This window comes from Erigeron canadensis, chromosome 4 (assembly GCF_010389155.1).
Source record: "Erigeron canadensis isolate Cc75 chromosome 4, C_canadensis_v1, whole genome shotgun sequence".
Lineage (NCBI taxonomy): Eukaryota > Viridiplantae > Streptophyta > Magnoliopsida > Asterales > Asteraceae > Erigeron > Erigeron canadensis.
The window spans coordinates 18,860,354-18,879,778 of NC_057764.1; the positions used below are offsets into that span (position 1 = coordinate 18,860,354).

A 19,425-nucleotide genomic window follows, 5' to 3' on the forward strand; every position below is an offset into this window, starting at 1 on the left:
AGCCTCCCTACCTTTGAGTAGGGGTAATGTCTGTCTATATCGTACCTCCCCCATACCTCGACGTTTGTCGGGATTGGGTACCGTTGTTGTTACGTAAATAATTCATCTCCCATAATTTCGATGCAGCACTAAAATTCTAAGTATTTTATATCAATTTGATACAAAAACTAAACATGACACCAAATTTTAATCTCATATTTTATTGATTTTACACAATATTTTTACTTCTTTGTATATCTCAGCTATATATTGATTAGTCTATTACGAATAATACCCAAAGTGTTAAAGATTAACATATACTTATTTTTTGAAAAGCGCGGATCAAATATCATGATGGAAAGTCTAAATTATGTTGTCTTAACCGAGTACATGTTATAGACCATTCTCACTCAATACATAATAAAAGGAGGAAGAACCTCTTAATAGTTTTCCCAGAGTCACGACAATATTATTAGGAAAAATCTAACCGCCTTAATCTTGTATCCGGGTCTTTCAAAATCTAAGTCTTCGTCAAGGGACTTTTACACCAATGGGCTATTAAAATATACTTATAATTGTAATGCACTATTTAATATATACTCGTACGTTGTAGAGTCAAATAAGGTAGGATTGGTTGTTAAAAAGAAAAAAACAAACAAACAAACCAATAAGTAAATTGATCATTGGTTTTTTTATGGTAGGTAACGAAAAATATTAATATTAACATTATGTTCTTGAGTTTAAATTATAAAAGAAATAAAATGATTATAATTCCTTATATCTTCTTTCCAAATCATCCAAAAATGAGAAGAAACTTTTTTAAACAAAATCAACTAAAAAATTCTTTCAACTCCTTCTCTTTCATTTCATTTCCATCCTTAAATTAAATTTAAAAACACAACTTATTTTACAATCCTTTGTGTTCTTTTCTTTTCTTTCTTTCAAACAATTCAAAAATACAGTATTAAGGTCTTAAGTTCAAACTTTATTAATGTAATTTTTTTTTTCTTTGAAGGTTGAATGGTGATAGCTCATCATCAAGAAAGGTCTCTAATAAGAACCCCATTTAAATAATGTATATTAAATTTCAAGATATATTCACAAATTTAATTGGAAAATAAAAGAAGAAAAACACAAGTTTTAGCATCAAACGTAGAAACTTTTTGCTTGTACATTTCAACAATCTTTGGGTACTTAAATGCAACATTCGGCTCTTTAACCTTTTTGTAACCAAGAAAGACAACCCCGTGTGCCTTTCCTGGCCAAATACATCAAAATCAAAATTAAATTCCACAAAAATCTCACTTCAAGTCTAACAGTTGAGACAGTGAGTATATATCTATCTATCTCATATAATGACATTTTATAGTTCATATTTGGGAAACAAATTTCCAAAAGCTTTGGTTTTGAGCAACAAGACTAATACTTTTTTAAAAACCCATTCAAGATTCTGGGTTTCTTTTCATAATCTCAATCACCCAAAATCTAGAAACCCCATTTGTTGTGTCTCAAATTCAACTCATTTTTCTGAAGAAATGGAGAAAAAGGCCAATTGGGTTGGCCCAGATGAGAAATATTGTAAAGAATTGGAAATTGCTGTGAAAGCTGTTCATGTTGCTTGTTTACTTTGTTCTAAAGTTCAAGAAAGTTTGATTTTTAATGGAAATGATGATAATGTTCAAGCTAAAGATGATAATTCTCCTGTTACAATTGCTGGTAATTTTTTACTTTCCAATAATAATAATATTGTATAATATGATTTTAAGCATTTTTTTAATGTTGGTAATTTTGAATATTTTTATTGTGTGCCAATTGTTTGAAGATTAGTGAAATTGATGTTATTTGTGTAGCATGAACAATTCTATCCTTATTGTGAGTGATACACTTGTTGTAGGTCTAACATATAAACTTGGAAGTAATAATTAGTATAAAACAGGTAAACAAATGAAGTTTTTTGGGGTATAGGTTACCCATGGAGGGCGAGTGTTTGACTCAGATGTATAAGGCCTAATTAAGGTATCTTAGTTACTATTCCGAAACCATGGAGTGCCATATTGGTAGTTGTAATATTAGCATTAATATGTAATTTTCTTGATAGAAAACTTGTAGATTAAGAGTAAATTTTGAAAAAAAATATTACATAACGAATTGCGAGTTTTCAAGAAAGGGTAGGAAGGTAAGGTTGTGCCAAGAAAAGTCAATGTTAGACATTGATTTGAAGAAGTACTAAGTTTGACCTAAAAAGTAAAAGGGAAGGAAGGTAAGGTTGTGCCAAATATGGTTCTATAGTATGTGGAAAGTTAGCTTTTAGTCTTTACACAAAGTAAGGGATTATAATGGAGTTGTAGGTGACAATCCAATTCATGTTTCACTATATTTAAGTGTTTTTTTGTGACTTGTGAGCTTTCAAGCAAAGGGTAAAGTTACTTATACATGACGATACAGTCATGAGCTGAAGTCATAGAAAAGTGGTTCGAGTTCTATCAAATCATTAGTGGGCATTCCTTTGGACTTGTTCAACTGTTAAGGTTCAAATCCAGATTCCAGACCTGGACTTTGACTTTGATCAGTTATGACAAAACTAATGTTTTTCTACGCTAAATTTTGAACAAGTTTGTCAAGTGCATGTGTGTTCAGCTGCCTTAACAGTTGTGGTTAATAAGAGGTCTTTAAAAGTTTTAGTATATATTATAGGTAGAATAGGTTTAGGTCCCTAAGTAAAACTTATAATCACTTTCATTCCTCCTCCACGGATTTCCTAGCTCCACTATTGAGTTTTAGTGTTAGGAACAGCACAACCAAACACACATGACACATCGTGTGGGGAAGTCTTCTTTTTCCAAATGTGGTACCATAAGTCAGAAGTTATATTTAGTAAGAATACAACAGAAATGGGTATATGCACTTTGTATTCAATCATGTATTCATGTAAAACTTGTGTGAACTAGACTAATAATTTACTATTTATACATACAAATCATAGCAATAACTATTAATGTATTTTCTAATTGACAAATAATATACTACAAATCCTATAAACAAATTCTGATAATGTGTATCAGTATATGATCATTGATCCTAACAATTATACTATTCAAATTTGTTCAAAGATTGGAGTGTGCAGGCAACTGTTAGCTGGATATTATCCCAAGCATTTGGAGCCGAAAATGTATCAATTGTTGCAGAAGAAGACGTTGAATCCCTCTCAAAACCTAATGCCACTACCATTCTATCATCTGTAGTAAAAACTGTCAATGCTTCCCTATCATCAGCATCCAACTTTGGTGTTGAACCTCCATTAAGAAAGCTTGAAACCACTGAAGTTCTGGAGGCCATTAGTCGGTGCAACTCTAGCGGCGGGCCTACAGGGAGATTTTGGGTACTCGACCCTGTTGATGGTACTCTTGGATTTGTTCGTGGAGACCAGTATGCTATTGCTCTAGCACTAGTTGAAAACGGAGAAGTTGTTCTCGGGGTTCTTGGGTGCCCAAATTACCCGATGAACAAAGAGTGGTTAAATTACCAAAATGGGTATCGAAGGATTCTTTCAAGATTGACCAAGTCAAACTCTGAAAGTTGGGATAGTAAGGGGTGTGTGCTTTACACAAAGAAAGGTAGCAAGAAAGCATGGATGCAACCGTTACTAAGTGGAGATACAAGTTTTGTGTGGCCAAACTCAGCGAGGCCAGTCAAGGTGTCAGCTATAGATAATCCTGTTTTGGCTACGTTTTGTGAACCTGTGGAGAAGGCAAACTCAAGCCACTCGTTCACGCAAGGGTTAGCTCATAGTGTTGGACTCAGGTACAAGTTCTATGATCCGAGTGAAATGTCTTAAATACCCTTAATCTATAAACAAAATAAGATACTTTCTATGAAAAAAATCTTTTAAGTTATATCATCACAACAGATATATAAGTAATTTAACTAAGCTTATCAGAAAAAGGGCAACAAGGTTAAATTTGACTAATCATATGAAATGTTACCCATTGTATTCTAGAAACCAACCACTACGAGTATACAGTATGGTGAAATACGCAGCCATTGCTCGTGGAGATGCAGAGATCTTCATGAAGTTTGCTAGAGCTGGATACAAAGAGAAGATATGGGATCATGCGGCTGGAGTTGTCATCATTGAAGAAGCCGGCGGTGTTGTAACTGATGCTGGTGGTCGGAGACTTGACTTCTCTAAAGGTATGTATTTGCAAGGACTAGATAGAGGTATAATCGCTTGTGCTAATGCCACCCTACATGAAAAAATCATGAGAGCCGTGGATGCTAGCTGGAACTCTTCTTGCCTTTGATCTATCTCATTGTTTGATTTTCCCTGGCCTGTTGGATGTTGTATGATACATCTTGTTGTATGATACACCTTCAAATCTTTTGCAAAATATGATAAAAGGGTGAAAATGGTTGTTTCATAGATATAATAATGTATAAATATAATGTTTTCACCCATGTGTTCTTATAAAAGGTATGTACTCTATTAATAATGTTATATTTCAGTTAGATTTACATATGTACATTTATATTTGTGAAACAAAAAATTAAAAAAGAAAAGAAAATAGTAATATTAATGGAACTCAGGCAAATCATATTATGTTTGGCAAGAACAAGAATCACCCATCTCTTTTCTTATGAACATATATACATGAACCAAAATGTTATATGACAAATTTACAATAGGCAAAAAACCACCAGTTCCTTCCATTTTTCAATGTTTTCACTATTAAATAACATAAATCTTCATAAAAAATCCATCCAACAAAATCAACAAACAAGATCACCATAACAAACAAACTTATAATGAGCATAGTCGAGTCCTCTATATGTATCGTAGACAATGCACTTGGATTCTTTAATGCTCTTACCGAGCACCCTCACGTCTCATCTCTGCAGCTCTACCACTCCCTCGGAAATACATGTATACTTGCTGCATAACCCGAAACATTATATTAAGTTATGGATTTAATTATTTTGGATATTCAAAAGATGGTCAAATTTTACTCAAACTATGTATTATCTCAATTTCCTTTTTTTTTTAGACAAGTAGCAAGGTTCTGCTTTATTTGCAATAAAATAACCAGTATGTAAAATGCAAACCTGAATAACCCAAACGCTGAGAAGTGCCTCAAGACAGAATAGCCCGAACCCAATAAAGTAGAATATCTGTGCAAAATAAACGTAATTAGTCACAGAAAATGAAGTGCTGAATATATTAACAAAAACTGCATAAAAACTCACCCCAACTATGGCTTGATCGCTTACGATATCAACAGCTGATAGGATACCCCTGTTTCAAAGTACAAATAATGCAGACTTATGTAACCATGAGTTTTCAAATGCTTTGTTAGTTGTTTTCGTTTGACTTGAAATGTCAAAGAAACTATTTATGAATTTTAATTAACGAAGTAATACAAATATTTTTGAATACTTACGCAAGAGATTTTCCCTTGAAAACAACGGGAGGGGCAACTGCAGCAAATACCACAAAGGCTATGTGCAACTGTATGCAAGAAAAAGAAAACAATCATAAGATACTGCAAGTTTTTGTTATTTCTCTATGCCATTTTTTCCTTCCAAAGATTGTACAAAAGCATTCTTCACAAATCATAGTGTTCGTTTACTGAAATGATGGTTCAAAACTTCAAATAGTTTTATACGAAATCACGCATTTTTGGCAGTATTTTTCCAACATTGAAAGAATGATAGTTGGCTTGCAATTATAAGCCAGATGCAATTGTTATTTGTTTGAATTTGTTTTTCTTTAACATGTTTAAAATCATTTAGCACTACAGACTTTAGCGTGCCATTGTCATATTCATAAGAACGACGCGTATTGCCAACACAAAAGTGAACATGGCAATTGAAAAGTTTAATCACTTACACAGTAAAATAGGAAGAACCAACCAAACCTAAATGCACTTTCACTCCTGCAGATACAAATTTCTATGTTAATATAACTGATATGAAAAAGATGTATCGTTTGACTTTTGGGGACAAACATGATATCAACATAGATTCCACATATAAGAATCACCAACATCTTTTCTGTAGGTGTTACATGTTTTATTTTTGTGCTGGTCATTTATATCTATAAGTTAAACAGTTAATATCGACTTCAAGTAGTTAAATGCTGATCCTTAAAAACTACTCTCCCAAAAGTTCTTTTAACTATTAAGCATGTAGTTTTTAAATAGAAATTTCAGAGATGATAAAGTTTACCTAAAAACACGATAAAGTGGTCGGTACCACAATACATAACCAAGTGGAACCCCTAATATGAAGTAGATAACTGCCAGAAACCAAATCTGCGCGTCTATAGCGCGACAAAAAACAACATATTAGCGATTAATTGGTAAAGATAACTTAAAAAAAAAACGAAATATGAAGGCTAGAATAGAGGTTGAGCGTCACAAACCTTCTCCTTTGATCCATGCCGCCGTGACGGCTATAACATTCCAAAAAAGACAAAAGACCAACCCTATATGGAATAACACTCGTACATTATTAAACTCACAAAGGGCTAAGTGGCAACTCAGGTTGAAAAAAAAGATAAAATAGATTATACCCAAGTACGTCGTGAATGCTACATACTGCAGTTTCTGTAAATGAATAGGTATCTCATTTGCAATATCATGATGGATGATAGGGAAAAATGAAGGCCAATTTTTCTCCTCAAGAACAATACCAGCTGAAATAGAAAGATGGTTCTGTTAGTGCTTGAATTATATGTCAAGCATATACAAAAGGGATTAGTATTTTAGAATGTAAACAACTTTACAAGAATTGTTAAGTGTGTATCGAACTTTAATCTGTTGGAACCACGTTAGTGTGACCGTTACCGATCATCTATTATTCCTAATATGATAATTGACAGTAACTGAAATCCCTATGTCTAAGTAAATATATGATGGACGCATTTACTCTTAAAGACGTAGTATAGGGTTTCCCATTAAGTAATTGAAACTAAGAGGACTAATGGTGCACACATTAAACACCAAAGGGGTTTAAAGTGTAAATACTCTCCTTATATATAGAGAGTCATTAACCCTAAGTTAAGGTTAATCCCTACACATAATACACCCTAATTTTCATGTGTTTTCTCTTCTCTAATTCGTGCATAACGTTATAGCCGAATTACTCATCCAATTATTAATCAATCATCTTGTTTTGGGAACCCTAAATCAATAGCAATTATGTTTATTGCTCTTACAGGTTCCACAGGATGATCGAGGATGTTTCATCACTCGAATCGAATCATGTTTATTTCAACATAATCTCGTGCATTGTATGTAATAAACGTTCAAATATTGTGCATTGTATGCATCCGGGTATATGTGGCAACCATATAAGCTGTCACTTGTAAGTTTTTGATTGGTCGAATACATACAATGCACAGGATTTGAAAGTTCATTACATACAATGCACGAGATTGAAGTTCAATACACACAATGACAATTCGTGCAAAGTTGTTTACATTTTAAGATACTAATCCCTATACAAAAACATATGGGTTGAACAAAAAGGCCAGTTTTGATATATGAATGAGTGGAAATGTGGAATGCCTAAAGATTGAAACACACAACGCCTCATGTAAAGTACCGAATGGATTAAGAATGTTTTTAGGCATTGCTTGTTTCAATATGATGCCACAAGTAACACTAACTAAAGTTAATTGTATAAACTACACAAATGACTCTGTGATAAGGACAAATTACAAACAATAATCACAAATTAAGTACCTCGAGCGGCTGCCTCTTCTTTTCGTTTTACTATCTGCAAACCATTAGTAAAAGACTTAAGAATACTGATATAAAAAGATGCACAGATATCTACTTGAAAACTTTTAAGTTACATATGCACAAATAATCTTTTATTTTCTAAAATAGATTCATAACACATGAATAGAACAATTTACCTCTTCCCTCCTCTTCAAGTCAGCTTCCTTGGCTTTTAGTTCCTTTTCTTTCTTCTTCAGATCCTTCAAAAAAAATATTCATGATAGAGTAAGTTTTTGTGACAAAAGAATAGAAGCGAAAATCTTGAAAAATAAATAAATTCAATAGACGTGGTGGTGGAACCTACTGCAGTAGAGTCGAGAGGAATGTCACTTGAGCCATTCCAATCGTAGTAATCTGCCCGTTCATGAGGAAGAGGCGAAAGCCTAGCGCTTGGAGCAGAAGGAGCACTCTGAAAAACGCTAAGAAATCACTTAGATATCTTGATGTTGGATTGAATGATACAATGTAACTAAAAACCAAAGAACCAAGATTTATGAACACAAGATAAAATGTGCTCACATCTTAGAAGTGCATACAATAATGCTAGATATATGCAAACCATTTATCATCATCCGAATTGATGATTATCTTGGTGATGTTAGACCTGGTTGACATGATGATTAAACGTCAAAATGAATTTTTGTACTTACTGATGTGTAAAATGAACCTCCACTTTTATTTGTCTTGCTGGTGCCTTTTATCCCAGCTCCTTGATCCTGATCAAGTAAAAACAATCATAATGTAAGTGGTTATGATTGAGCTGTAATGGGTCATGTGGGTTAAGCTAAAGAATTTAACTAAACAGGAGAGAGCCAAACAAATTGCAAATCATCCATGCATACAGACCTCTTAGCAAGGTTTATTGAAATTTTTAAATGAAATATAAAATAAAATAGTTTTTATAAAGTTTAAGGGAAATATATCAAACTATAGCCAAAAATTCATAATATGTATATGGAACTTTAAAAAGGGGTCTATTATGGATTAGTGGACATCCAACTTTCAGAAAGTACTATTTTAGGCATCCAAGTATATACGTGGCGGTTATATAGACTTCTATATACAATTCCACGGTGAAGGGACAAGTAAGAACAACAAATATATAATTTCAGGGATAAGTGAGAGAACCGTAAGAACTATTAAAAGAATATCTCTAAATGTTTAGCCCTTAGATTTGAGGACTATGTCCGTGCCATATCAAATCGCAACTATCTCCTGGATCGCCGCCCTTCAAATCCATATCATTCTCATATGCGTCTGGTGACCACCCCTTTAAAACGGATGAAGGCAATGCCCGTACCGTATCCATATGTTTTCAACACGTAACCTATATGATTTTTTACAATTTTTTATTTTTTTTTGAAATGCGTTTTTGTCAAAAGAAAATAAAAAACAAAATAAAAAACTCAAAAAAAAGAGAAAAAATGAAAAAACCAGTGGTTCTCACGTTTCTCTTCATACTTACCCCAATTTCATATCATTAGTCTTGAAGATTTTGATTGTGGAAACATAAATTTATAACCGTTTAAAAGTTGGATACACACATACAATAAATTCTTATAGAGTTTGATACAAAAATTTATATTAAGATATTAGATATTGTTGGATACGTTTCCAAACACTTAACCTTTTTATAATCACTTATAACAAATTATTTACTTATAATAATACTATAGAATGATTGGTACAAACATGTTTGAAGTCATTTAGGCCGTTTAATTAAGGGAAATGATATATTTATAACAACTATTTGTCATTCACAATAATGTATGATTTACAGTTTTAAACTGTACAATAAAACAACATTTGAGGTAAATAAGTAATAGTTTATTGTAGATTTATCCATTCCCTTTTAATTCACAAGTCAATTGGTTTGGTTTAGTCATATATCTTCAAATGGACCCACACGTTTCGACCCACACTCAATAATTACTTTTTCTTTTTTTTTTCTCTTTTTTTTAAGTTAAGCTGATAAGGCAACTAAATTCAGCACAAATACTCAGCATGAGACTTCAACATTTAAAGTTGTTACCCAATTTAACTCCTTGCCCTATCTACTTGACCGATTCATTTTTCACAAATTATAGTTGACACCTTAATACTCAAGAGGATATGGCACATAAGGTATTCTTCAACACGCATTAATATGTGTAATTTGATGGTTTTTTAGAAAACATATAATTCTATTGTAAATAAAATTTAAAAATAAAAATTCACACAATTCGTTGAATACATTTAGATAGAAATGATGATGGTTGGCATCGCCTACTGCCGACTTTGTGTTATCAAACAAACCAAAAATGTCATTGAGTTTTGTTTTTATTTTTTCATAAAATATTCAAATCAGAAAATAACTTGACCAAAATTAATTCTATTTGCTAAAAAAAAAGTATAACGAGTTCGTCCGTTCTTATAAAACTCTAAAAACTAAAATCCTTATGTAGTAAAGATATACATAAGTAAGTTGTTATGATTTATGAACCCACAAGAATTCCACGTTGCACAATTATGTTTTACGAGATACGAGTAATAAAATATTAAAATGTGTCGCCACGAGTTAAAAAAAGCCAGCCGTGTGCTTCTCCCTTTACATAACCTAATGTATATTCAACATTAAACAGCTATAGTTTTTAGGATAATAATTAAATATAAACATGTTGTCACAATGTGTTGATAAAGTAATTAAGCCATCACAACAGTATTAACAAATTTAATGTTGTTTTCTTTACTGACTTTTAGCTTGGGATATCAATATCAATGTTCCAACTAATATAACTAATACTACAATTACTAATCTAACTACTAATATGTCTCATTTGAACATGATCAAAATATATTATAGATCCGTGATACGAAACACCATTTTGAGAAAATACATACCAAGATAACGTTTTTTTTTAACCGAAAACAAAGATTATACAGCTAGAAATCTATGAAAACTAAAGGTATATGAATTTTAAAGGTAACGAGAAAAGGAATGCTTTTTATAAAAATATCAATAAACATCATAATCAATAAACTGTTCATAAGAAAATATATGAAAATTTAAGGTAACGAGAAAATGAATTTCTTTTATGCAAGTCACCCATACATTGAAAGCATCCTATTATAACATATAAAGTTAGTCAAGTACTACTGTATACCGATCTTGTTATAAAATTTAAAATTTAAAAACATATACAAAATGAAAAAAAAAGATGTTAGTAATGACAGTTTCTTTAGAGGTTGTGATTAATACAGTAATACACTATGTAATACTAGCTTCAAAATATTCTAACCATAAAGTACAACTGTTTATCAGCACAACCTATTACTATGTCCAAACATATGTACACTTGAATGCTTCAAAAATATGTCCAAAATTGTAATAATACGCGTCCAAACATGATACTTTTTAAAAAAACATTTCAATCTTTAGTTACCACCCATCGTGGGCCGGACCCATATCTCAAAATTAACATTTAAAAATGATGCAAATCGAGTTTAAAAATAAAATTCATTTATTTTTTCTTTGTCTCCGTCATTGGCAAATCAAATTTTGACACGTACATGAAAACAAATTAAATTACGGGATATACAGTTTGGATGTTACAAAATTGCCTAACCAGAAGTGGGAAAACCAACTTAGAACGAACTTGGTGAAAAGGAAACTAGATATGATATGATCATGTAACTTGAAAAGTTGGAAAGTAGAATTTTCAATAAAATAGAAAGAATGAAAAAAAAACAACTTACAGCGAAGGGGTTAACTTCATCACCGTCGTCGAAAGGATTAGGATCGTAATTATATCGACCAGCCATATAATTAATTAATTGTTAATTGTGATCAAAAGCGAACAGGAGATGAATAATAATATTATGATGATTAAATTTTAAGGCTTTGACACTTTGTGAATTGTATATAGTCTACGTATGAAAATGTAGAGAGATATTTGAGAAATGAATGAGAAATATTCAAAGACTTGTTAAAAAACCGTGTTAGTACGTGTGTGTTCCTTATGTTGAAAACTAATTGTATTGAAATAGTATGAGAAAGAAGGAAAATAGTATATGGAAACGTCTGATGAGGTTGTCTGCGTCTAGATGGTCAGCATTGGCATATCAAGTTTTTCAAACTCCTCTTTTATTTATTTTCTAGTAATAAAATTAACATAAACCAAATGTTAAAAGAAATTGACCCATTATTTATACATATATGTTTTGCTGACTTCCGTTACAGGGGGAGGGCCGGAGGGAGCACGAGTACTACTTGGCTTCGAGTCGGGTTCATGGAAACCAACCGGCAACACCGTCGCCTAGAGGTGCAAGAAGTGGTTAACCGATTTCAGTTACTAATTTTAATAACTGGTTTCGGTTATTTTTGAAACAGTAATAATCAGTTACGGTTAACTTGTACCGGTTAATAACCAGTTTCTAGGTTTTAAAACTAGAACTTATCTAACCGATTTCGATTAATAATATTCGGTTAACCGATTTCTAGGTTTTAAAACTTGTACCGGCTACCATTTTGATTATTGAAACTGATTGTTGGCTTCATGATTTTCGACCGTTAGCTTGTGGACCCCCCCCCCCCCCCCACACACACAAAAAAAACCGGCTAGTTGAGCATTATTTAAAAAAAAAAAAAAACATTTCTCGTTCTATATATACATTTCACCTTTTATTTTTAAACACACAAACTATTCATACCACATCTATCAAATAATCACTATTTCCCTCCACTACAACTTAAAAATGTCTTCCACTTCTTCAAATTCCACTTCTTCAAAATCTCGGTGTGTTGTGGAATCGGAATTGTCATCCGAGACCGATGTTGGGTTTTTGCAAAATGCGATTCAATGGATGCAAGACACGACATCATCCAACGACGTTCAACACTGTAGAACCGTAAATCAGCAACTAGAAATTGGTCATCAAATTTTACTAAATGATTGGTTTGTTGACGAACCAAAATACGGATTACTTTCGAAACAAATTTCGAATGGATAAAAGCATGTTTTTGAAAATCGTCGACGACATCGAGGCCAATTTTCCATATTTTCAAGATGGGATCGATGCACGTGGGAGAAGAAGTTTCAAGGCGCTGTAACATTTGTAATTTTGACCTGTTTGACTAATTGTATATTTTGACCAATTAGTTTTAGTTAGTAATAAATTTAATGCCAATTAGGATCTATTGACGTGAAATATGTTAGACGGGGTCGTTTGGTCGACTTATTTGATGTTACGATACTTGTTGATGTATAACTTAACTAGAAGTGTAATTTGAGTCATCCATGGGTTGACCCATACCCATCACTCATTGACCCTTACCCAACCTTATCCCACCCCCCTTTCTTCAACCCAATCCCTCATCCATTCATTTATTTCACTTCATCCCCCTCTCTCTCAAATCTCAAGAAACACACACACACTTTTCTTTCTTTCTCCCCCTCTAAGATTCTTACACCAAAATATTTGTTTCAAGCAAGATTTGTGTTACGGTTATCATTTTCATCATCATCTTCATAACATATCAAAGATTTGGATTGTCAAACTGCAATAAACTCTTCCATTTGAGTACTATTCGGGTTTGGCAATTTGTGGAAGTTTTGATAAGTAAATCCTTACTCAAATTCATTATTTTATGTTGTTAATCATGTTTCCTAGTCCAATCTAAGTATTCTTGGTCAAATTTGAGTTAAAAAATGGATTTGGGTCAAAGTTAGGGTTTTTGGGTGATTTTGGGGTAAGATTTGGTCTGGTTTGATGTTATGAAAGAGTTTTGATGATGGGTTTTGGTCAAATTGTGTTAGTAACATGTTTAGTAGCTTCAAAATGGTTCCTAAATCCTAAGTGGTCAAAAATGAGTTTAGGGTTGATTTGGATGTGTTTGGGGGTGTTTGGATTCATGTTTGAGGTCCTTGAGTGTTCTTGGGCATGTCGGGTTTGGTGATGGTCATGTTGTGACCATAAATGGTCATGTCGCATCCATAGGTCAGATCCAAACTGGTCATGTCGTGACCATAGCTCGTCATGTCGCATTCATAGGTCAGAACCAAATTGGTCATGTCGTGACCATAGATGATCATGCCGTATCCGAAGGGCAGAACCTACTAATTTTTGAAGCGAGCGTAACTTTTAAACGTAAGTCTGTTTTTAATGTATGAGCTATCGTTGGAATTGTATGGGAGTCTACTTTCTTTTGGATCCATTCATTTAGGATTAATCCAAACTCATTATCAAAAATTTTGGTTTAAAGTGTCCTTGTTGTTGCTCGGGAAAGCCGGTAAAGCATGTGTGGTCAACGTATACATTGATGTGAACTTCATCGTGATTATGACGAATTATTGTTGTTGATTGATGATAGTTTGGTGAATTAGGGCAAAACGAAGTTATGGCATTAACGTAGTATAACATTGTGGCAACACTAAAACAGCCTGATCAACTGTTTTATGGTCACCCAATGGTATATGCAAGTTAATGACATCACGGATTGCACATGTTGATTGGGTGGAGGGAAAGCCGCTGGTATCACCTGTATATGATGATCGTCTATTTTGTGATTATTTCCCCTATCATTAGGCCGCATTTTAATGCCTAATCGAGTTTATATATGTGAACGTTGTCTCGATAGGCCAAAATCGAGGGGGGAGGTTACTCTAGTGTTTGATGCCCCCGAAAATTGCTTTGTCTGTCGGAGGACATGACCGAGGACTAGGTGTCTAGGTTTAGTTTAGTGGTTTGGAGATTTATGTGAGAGGACGATGAGTAGGTTAGTTAGTAGGCCTTAGGACTAGGAGTTATGTTTTATGTATATATCTTGTCTTGGTTATGAGTTTTCCTACATTTTATGTTGTTTAATATGTGCATTATGGTTCCTATTGTATATGTATTATCAAACTTGTGCTAAGCCATGGGCAGGGCGCATTTTTGGTAAGGTAGCCGGACTCAGCAGACAGGTATATTCTTTTATGATCTTCTCGACTGACAGGTATGGTATCTAAACACCTATCTCTTGCCGACATTTACATTGTGATGGCCGGAGGTCCTTATGGAAACAGTCTCTCTACCTCTGGGTAGAGATAAGACTGTCTACATCTCACCTCCCCCATACCCCCCGCAGAGATTGGGTCCTGTTGTTATTGTTTGATATTTAATGAGATTGAATATTTATACAGATTCACAGATAATGTCGCATATTGGACTCGGACTCGGCTAGATGAAGCATCATACTACAAGGTTTACAAGATTTATAAATACTCTAATATTATTAGTTAATAATAATTAGAGTGATGGTGGTGCTGGTGCACGTGGCATATGGTCAAGAAAGTCAAAGAACAAAGTTGGAATGTTTGCAAAGTAAATGTCGAAGTGCACAGTGTGTATGTGATGGGGCACAGCTGTATAGTGCCCAAAAAGAGAGTGGAAGTGGCCATTGGGCCTTGTGTCTCGTGAGCCCAACAAAAAAAGAATCAGCAGCCCAGAAAGGGGCTTTAGCCCTTTTGTCTCGTGGAGCCAAGAAAGAAAGAAAGAAAAGAAACAAGTGGGGCGGCCCACTTTTGGTCCTTTGTTCGTCCAGCCCAGAAGGAAGAAGGAAAGAATGGGCTTAGCCCTTTTGTCTTGTTCGAGCCCGGCCAAAAGAAGAAAAGAGCCGGCTGTCTCTTTACACACGACATCAACATCTATATATCTATATCTATATCTATATCTATATATATATAGTCAAAAAATAAAATGAGAACTGCGAGAACTAATATTTTATGAATATGGCTAGGGTAGTAATGTAATTTAATAAATACAATTTACTAATTATTTTCGTGGAAGTTAAAATCCTTTAACAATAGCTCCTTCAACATTTAGGACAGTTGTAAACAAAAATCTTCTTTTTAATGCAACACTTTCATGAACAACAAAACTTTTTATAGAAAATCTAAATCCACCAATTAATAATAATAGTTTGAATGATCTTCCATACTTTTGAATGTCAACCTCATATATACAAAGCAAATAGAAATGGATTTTAGTTTCATATAATTAGTGTTATCAATTAAAAAACCTTACTACTACTTTGTATTTTTACAAATCACATAGAACAACAAATACACATCAAAAACGTTATCACTGTACATTGAAATAAATAGCATTATCCTTTGAAACTTGAAATGGGATCCAATATTTTAAGAATTTGTCATTTGGTTTTTCTAGTCTTATGAAACATCTTCTTATATTGTTAAATTTTTTCAATTTTTTCTATATATAATATTTTTATATTATTTACCACATCAAATTAGATGTTTTTTTTATTTTACCTTTTCTTTGACCAACTTAAATTTTATTTTGTTTTAGTGAATTCGACACAACATTTACGAATTAGATGTTCGCTGATGCACAACTCAAAAATTTAATAGCGGCGTTACATGAGAACATGATGAAATCACTATAATTTATATGTACACGAATTGATAGTTACACGTTCAAGATTTTTTCAACATCCACACATTTGTACTACACAAACACAAATCACACGATTGACAAACAAATGTGTACATCAAACAACACATGTGTACATATCCCATTATCATATATGAAATGTATAAACACAAGTGCACACAGACAAAAACACGTGTATACAGCTGAAGTCACATATGAACAATTCATGTACACTTATAAATACTTTGATATATTATAATAGGAATTTTTTATATTAGTAATACAAAGTTTTAAGTGTAAATCTCATTATTCAATCATTTATTTTTAGTTAATGAAGATATGTGTCTCGTAATTTTTTCATAATATTTTTATTGAAGTATTATAATTAATAATTAAAAACGTGGACTACTTCAAATAAGAAGAAAGTTGACAATTTAAAATTGATTTTCTGTAACCATCGATCCATAAAATTAGTACGTTTTGGTTTGTATTTTATATTCCAAATATGCCCTTATTTATATTTATTCACTTATAAATTATTTTTTATTCACAATAATTACACAAAATACCATCATGTTATATTGACCTTTGATCAATTTCATCTAATGGACATGATTGGTTCTTGTAGTTCTCGACAATTTTTTAGTTCTCGTAATAACTTCACTTTAAACTAAAAACGGTGAGAACACCTTAAAAACATCATTTGATGCATTAAAAGTCCATAAAACTAACATAGTGCATAACTAATTATCTTTATTTAAGTGTTTAACAACAAATTCATCCGTCAAAATCAAAATAATTATGTTTTTTGTTTTGTGCATCCATCTTAGATGCATATTCATCAAAATGATGCATTCAACAAAAAACGTGATTTTTTTTTTATTTTGATGAATCAATGTGTTGTTAAACACTTAAATAATGATAATTAGTTATGCACTATGTCAGTTTTATAGACTTTTAATGCATTAAAATGATGTTTTTAAGGTGTTCTCACTGTTCTTATTTTAAAATTGTTCTTATTTGATTGTCCCCTTATCTATATATATATATATATATATATATATAATATATATATATATATTATATTAGTTATAAAACCCGTGTGCGATGCACGGTTTTTAAAAAAACACATTTTTAGTAGGTAATACATACGGTACGTGATTATAATTAATTATTTTTTATATCAAAAATAATAAATATGCATGATACCTTTTATTATTTTTTTACTTTAACTAAATAAGTTATAACTTAAATAGGGTCTAAAGTAAACCGATGGTTAATAATTACTGCTAGTTATTATTAATCATTTGATTATATAGATAAAAAAAATTAAATTCTTTTGAATATTTTTTACTTATAGTTAGAAATAAAAACAAAAGTTATGTATATTTTCAGTAAGAATATGAAAGAGCTAAATGATGATATATAAAAATTACCGAAAGAAAAAAGAATAAACTTGTGGACAAGATTGCTTGATCTATTATCATCACCATCTTTTTATCTGAGTTTATTTTCGCTCCCATTGATCAACCTGAACATGTTTATAAAAAAACAATGTTTACAAAAACAACCAACATACGATTGGTATATATAATACTAGTGCTCAGGTCCTTCCATTGGATGAGTAGTCTCAAGATATATAAATTTTATAATAATTGTGAAACAAAAAGTGTATGACCAATATCACAATTTAATAAATACGAAATCTAAAGAAGAAACATATGAAAATTAACTCCATATAAATATTGATTTCAGTTGTTTCTTTTTTTTTTTTTAAACTTTAGTTAAATAGAAAGAGAAACAAAAAGTGTATGATCAATATCATAATTTAATAAATAAAGAAGAAACATATGAAAATTAACTCCATATAAATATTGAATCTGGTTAACCCTTTTTTTTTCTTCAACTTTAGTTAAATAAAGAATTTGTAGTTTGTTATATCTAGTCTTAAGACAAACACAAACAACAATTTTTGTTACGTCCAGTTTTTACTGGACTAGCTCCAGACTTGAAGACTGGAGTAATCCTGAAGATTTGTCCAGAAATTATGGAAGTCCAGTAAGCGTCTACTTGTACAGGAAATCTGGAGACTTTCAGATTTGCTTATTGAACTTCACTCCAGTCCAGATCTACTCTACTGAAGAACATTCTCACTGAAGACAAAGTCTGAAGTTTGAAGAAGAAGACTAACATGTGGCGGAGCCCACTGACAGACTTACCAGATCAACAACTGGAGTCATTGTCAGTGTTCTAGACCTTACAAGTCTGAACACTGATTACGAGGAATTGACTTTATGCCTTTACACGCTTTTACCCGGATATCTCTTTTGTCCCTTGTAAAGCTTTTACACGCGTGTAAAGGTGGTTGGCTAAAAGGTGACAAGTCATTATCAATGTGACTTTATCCTTGTACTTTTAGTATTACATTTAAAGAAAATATCAAAGTTCCTTAAATGCTCCCAACCACATTTGTACGGCAAAATAATCACTGTAGAGATTATTTTGCCTATAAATACTAAGTCATTTTCCTCTTTCAAATTACTTTTGCAATTTGGTGAACATGTCTAAATACTCTCTATCCAAACAGTTATACTTCACAACTTTAAGTATTTCGATCAAGGAGATTATTTAGCAAGTATAGATTACTTGTAATTCATAAGGTTGTTTAGATACTTACTTTGATATTATCTAGGTTCCGCAACAACCTTGTATTTTGTTTATACATCAATAAATAAAATACACATTGAAAATTACTTTTGTGTTCCACCTTTATTTAACTTGCTTATTTATTGCTTAAGTCGTGTATTTACTTATTTATATTCTTGCATTTATATTTACGTAAATACTAGTCCTCATCTAGTGCATACTTGACTTGTTGTATTTTACACTCGTGGGTTAAACCATCGGTGAGGGACTTCACAATTTTAGACTATAATTACGAAAACTAAAGAATGAAACATATGAAAATTAACTCCATATAAATATTGAATTTAGTTAACCATTTTTTTCGAACTTTAGTTAAATAAAAAATTTTTGTAGTTTGTTATATCTAAACTTAAGACAAACACAAACTACAATTTTAGACTATAATTACGAAAAAACTAAAGAAAAATATATAACTTTTGAAAAGTACATACCAATTCATCAACAAATACCATCTCGAACGTTTTGATTTTCTTTGGGTTGTTCCGATCCGAAACAGTCCATCTTGCATAACACGGAGTCGTAGATGATGGTTAACATGTGTTGGGTT

At 32.1% G+C, this 19,425-nt stretch overlaps 2 protein-coding genes across 2 annotated transcripts; one reads left to right on the forward strand and one right to left on the reverse strand.

The window, feature by feature from the left end:
• The first annotated feature begins 1,226 nt into the window (after nt 1-1,226).
• LOC122595564 (PAP-specific phosphatase HAL2-like) lies at nt 1,227-4,499 on the forward strand. Its single transcript, XM_043767946.1, has 3 exons — nt 1,227-1,695; nt 3,090-3,780; nt 3,977-4,499. Exons 1-3 carry the CDS (start codon nt 1,335-1,337, stop codon nt 4,278-4,280), a joined length of 1,356 nt encoding a protein of 451 aa, XP_043623881.1. The 5' UTR covers nt 1,227-1,334; the 3' UTR covers nt 4,281-4,499.
• Nucleotides 4,500-4,578: 79 nt separating this feature from the next.
• On the reverse strand, nt 4,579-11,762 carry LOC122595565 (secretory carrier-associated membrane protein 3-like). Its single transcript, XM_043767947.1, has 13 exons — nt 11,496-11,762; nt 8,411-8,476; nt 8,065-8,169; nt 7,898-7,960; nt 7,722-7,755; nt 6,548-6,670; nt 6,398-6,460; nt 6,202-6,295; nt 5,864-5,909; nt 5,415-5,482; nt 5,221-5,269; nt 5,080-5,145; nt 4,579-4,909 (listed from the first exon to the last, which is right to left on the reverse strand). Exons 1-13 carry the CDS (start codon nt 11,559-11,561, stop codon nt 4,844-4,846), a joined length of 909 nt encoding a protein of 302 aa, XP_043623882.1. The 5' UTR covers nt 11,562-11,762; the 3' UTR covers nt 4,579-4,843.
• Between the last annotated feature and the right edge of the window lie 7,663 nt (nt 11,763-19,425).

Coding starts and splice junctions, on each gene's coding strand:
- LOC122595565 (XM_043767947.1), bottom strand. CDS start 11,561: ATGGCTGGTCGATATAATTACGATCCTAATCCTTTCGACGACGGTGAT. Junction 8,170..8,410: donor GAGGTTCATTTTACACATCA/GTAAGTACAAAA, acceptor AGCGTTTTTCAG/AGTGCTCCTTCTGCTCCAAG. Junction 5,270..5,414: donor TTCAAGGGAAAATCTCTTGC/GTAAGTATTCAA, acceptor ACTTTGAAACAG/GGGTATCCTATCAGCTGTTG.
- LOC122595564 (XM_043767946.1), top strand. CDS start 1,335: ATGACATTTTATAGTTCATATTTGGGAAACAAATTTCCAAAAGCTTTG. Junction 1,696..3,089: donor TTCTCCTGTTACAATTGCTG/GTAATTTTTTAC, acceptor ATTTGTTCAAAG/ATTGGAGTGTGCAGGCAACT. Junction 3,781..3,976: donor GCTCATAGTGTTGGACTCAG/GTACAAGTTCTA, acceptor ATTGTATTCTAG/AAACCAACCACTACGAGTAT.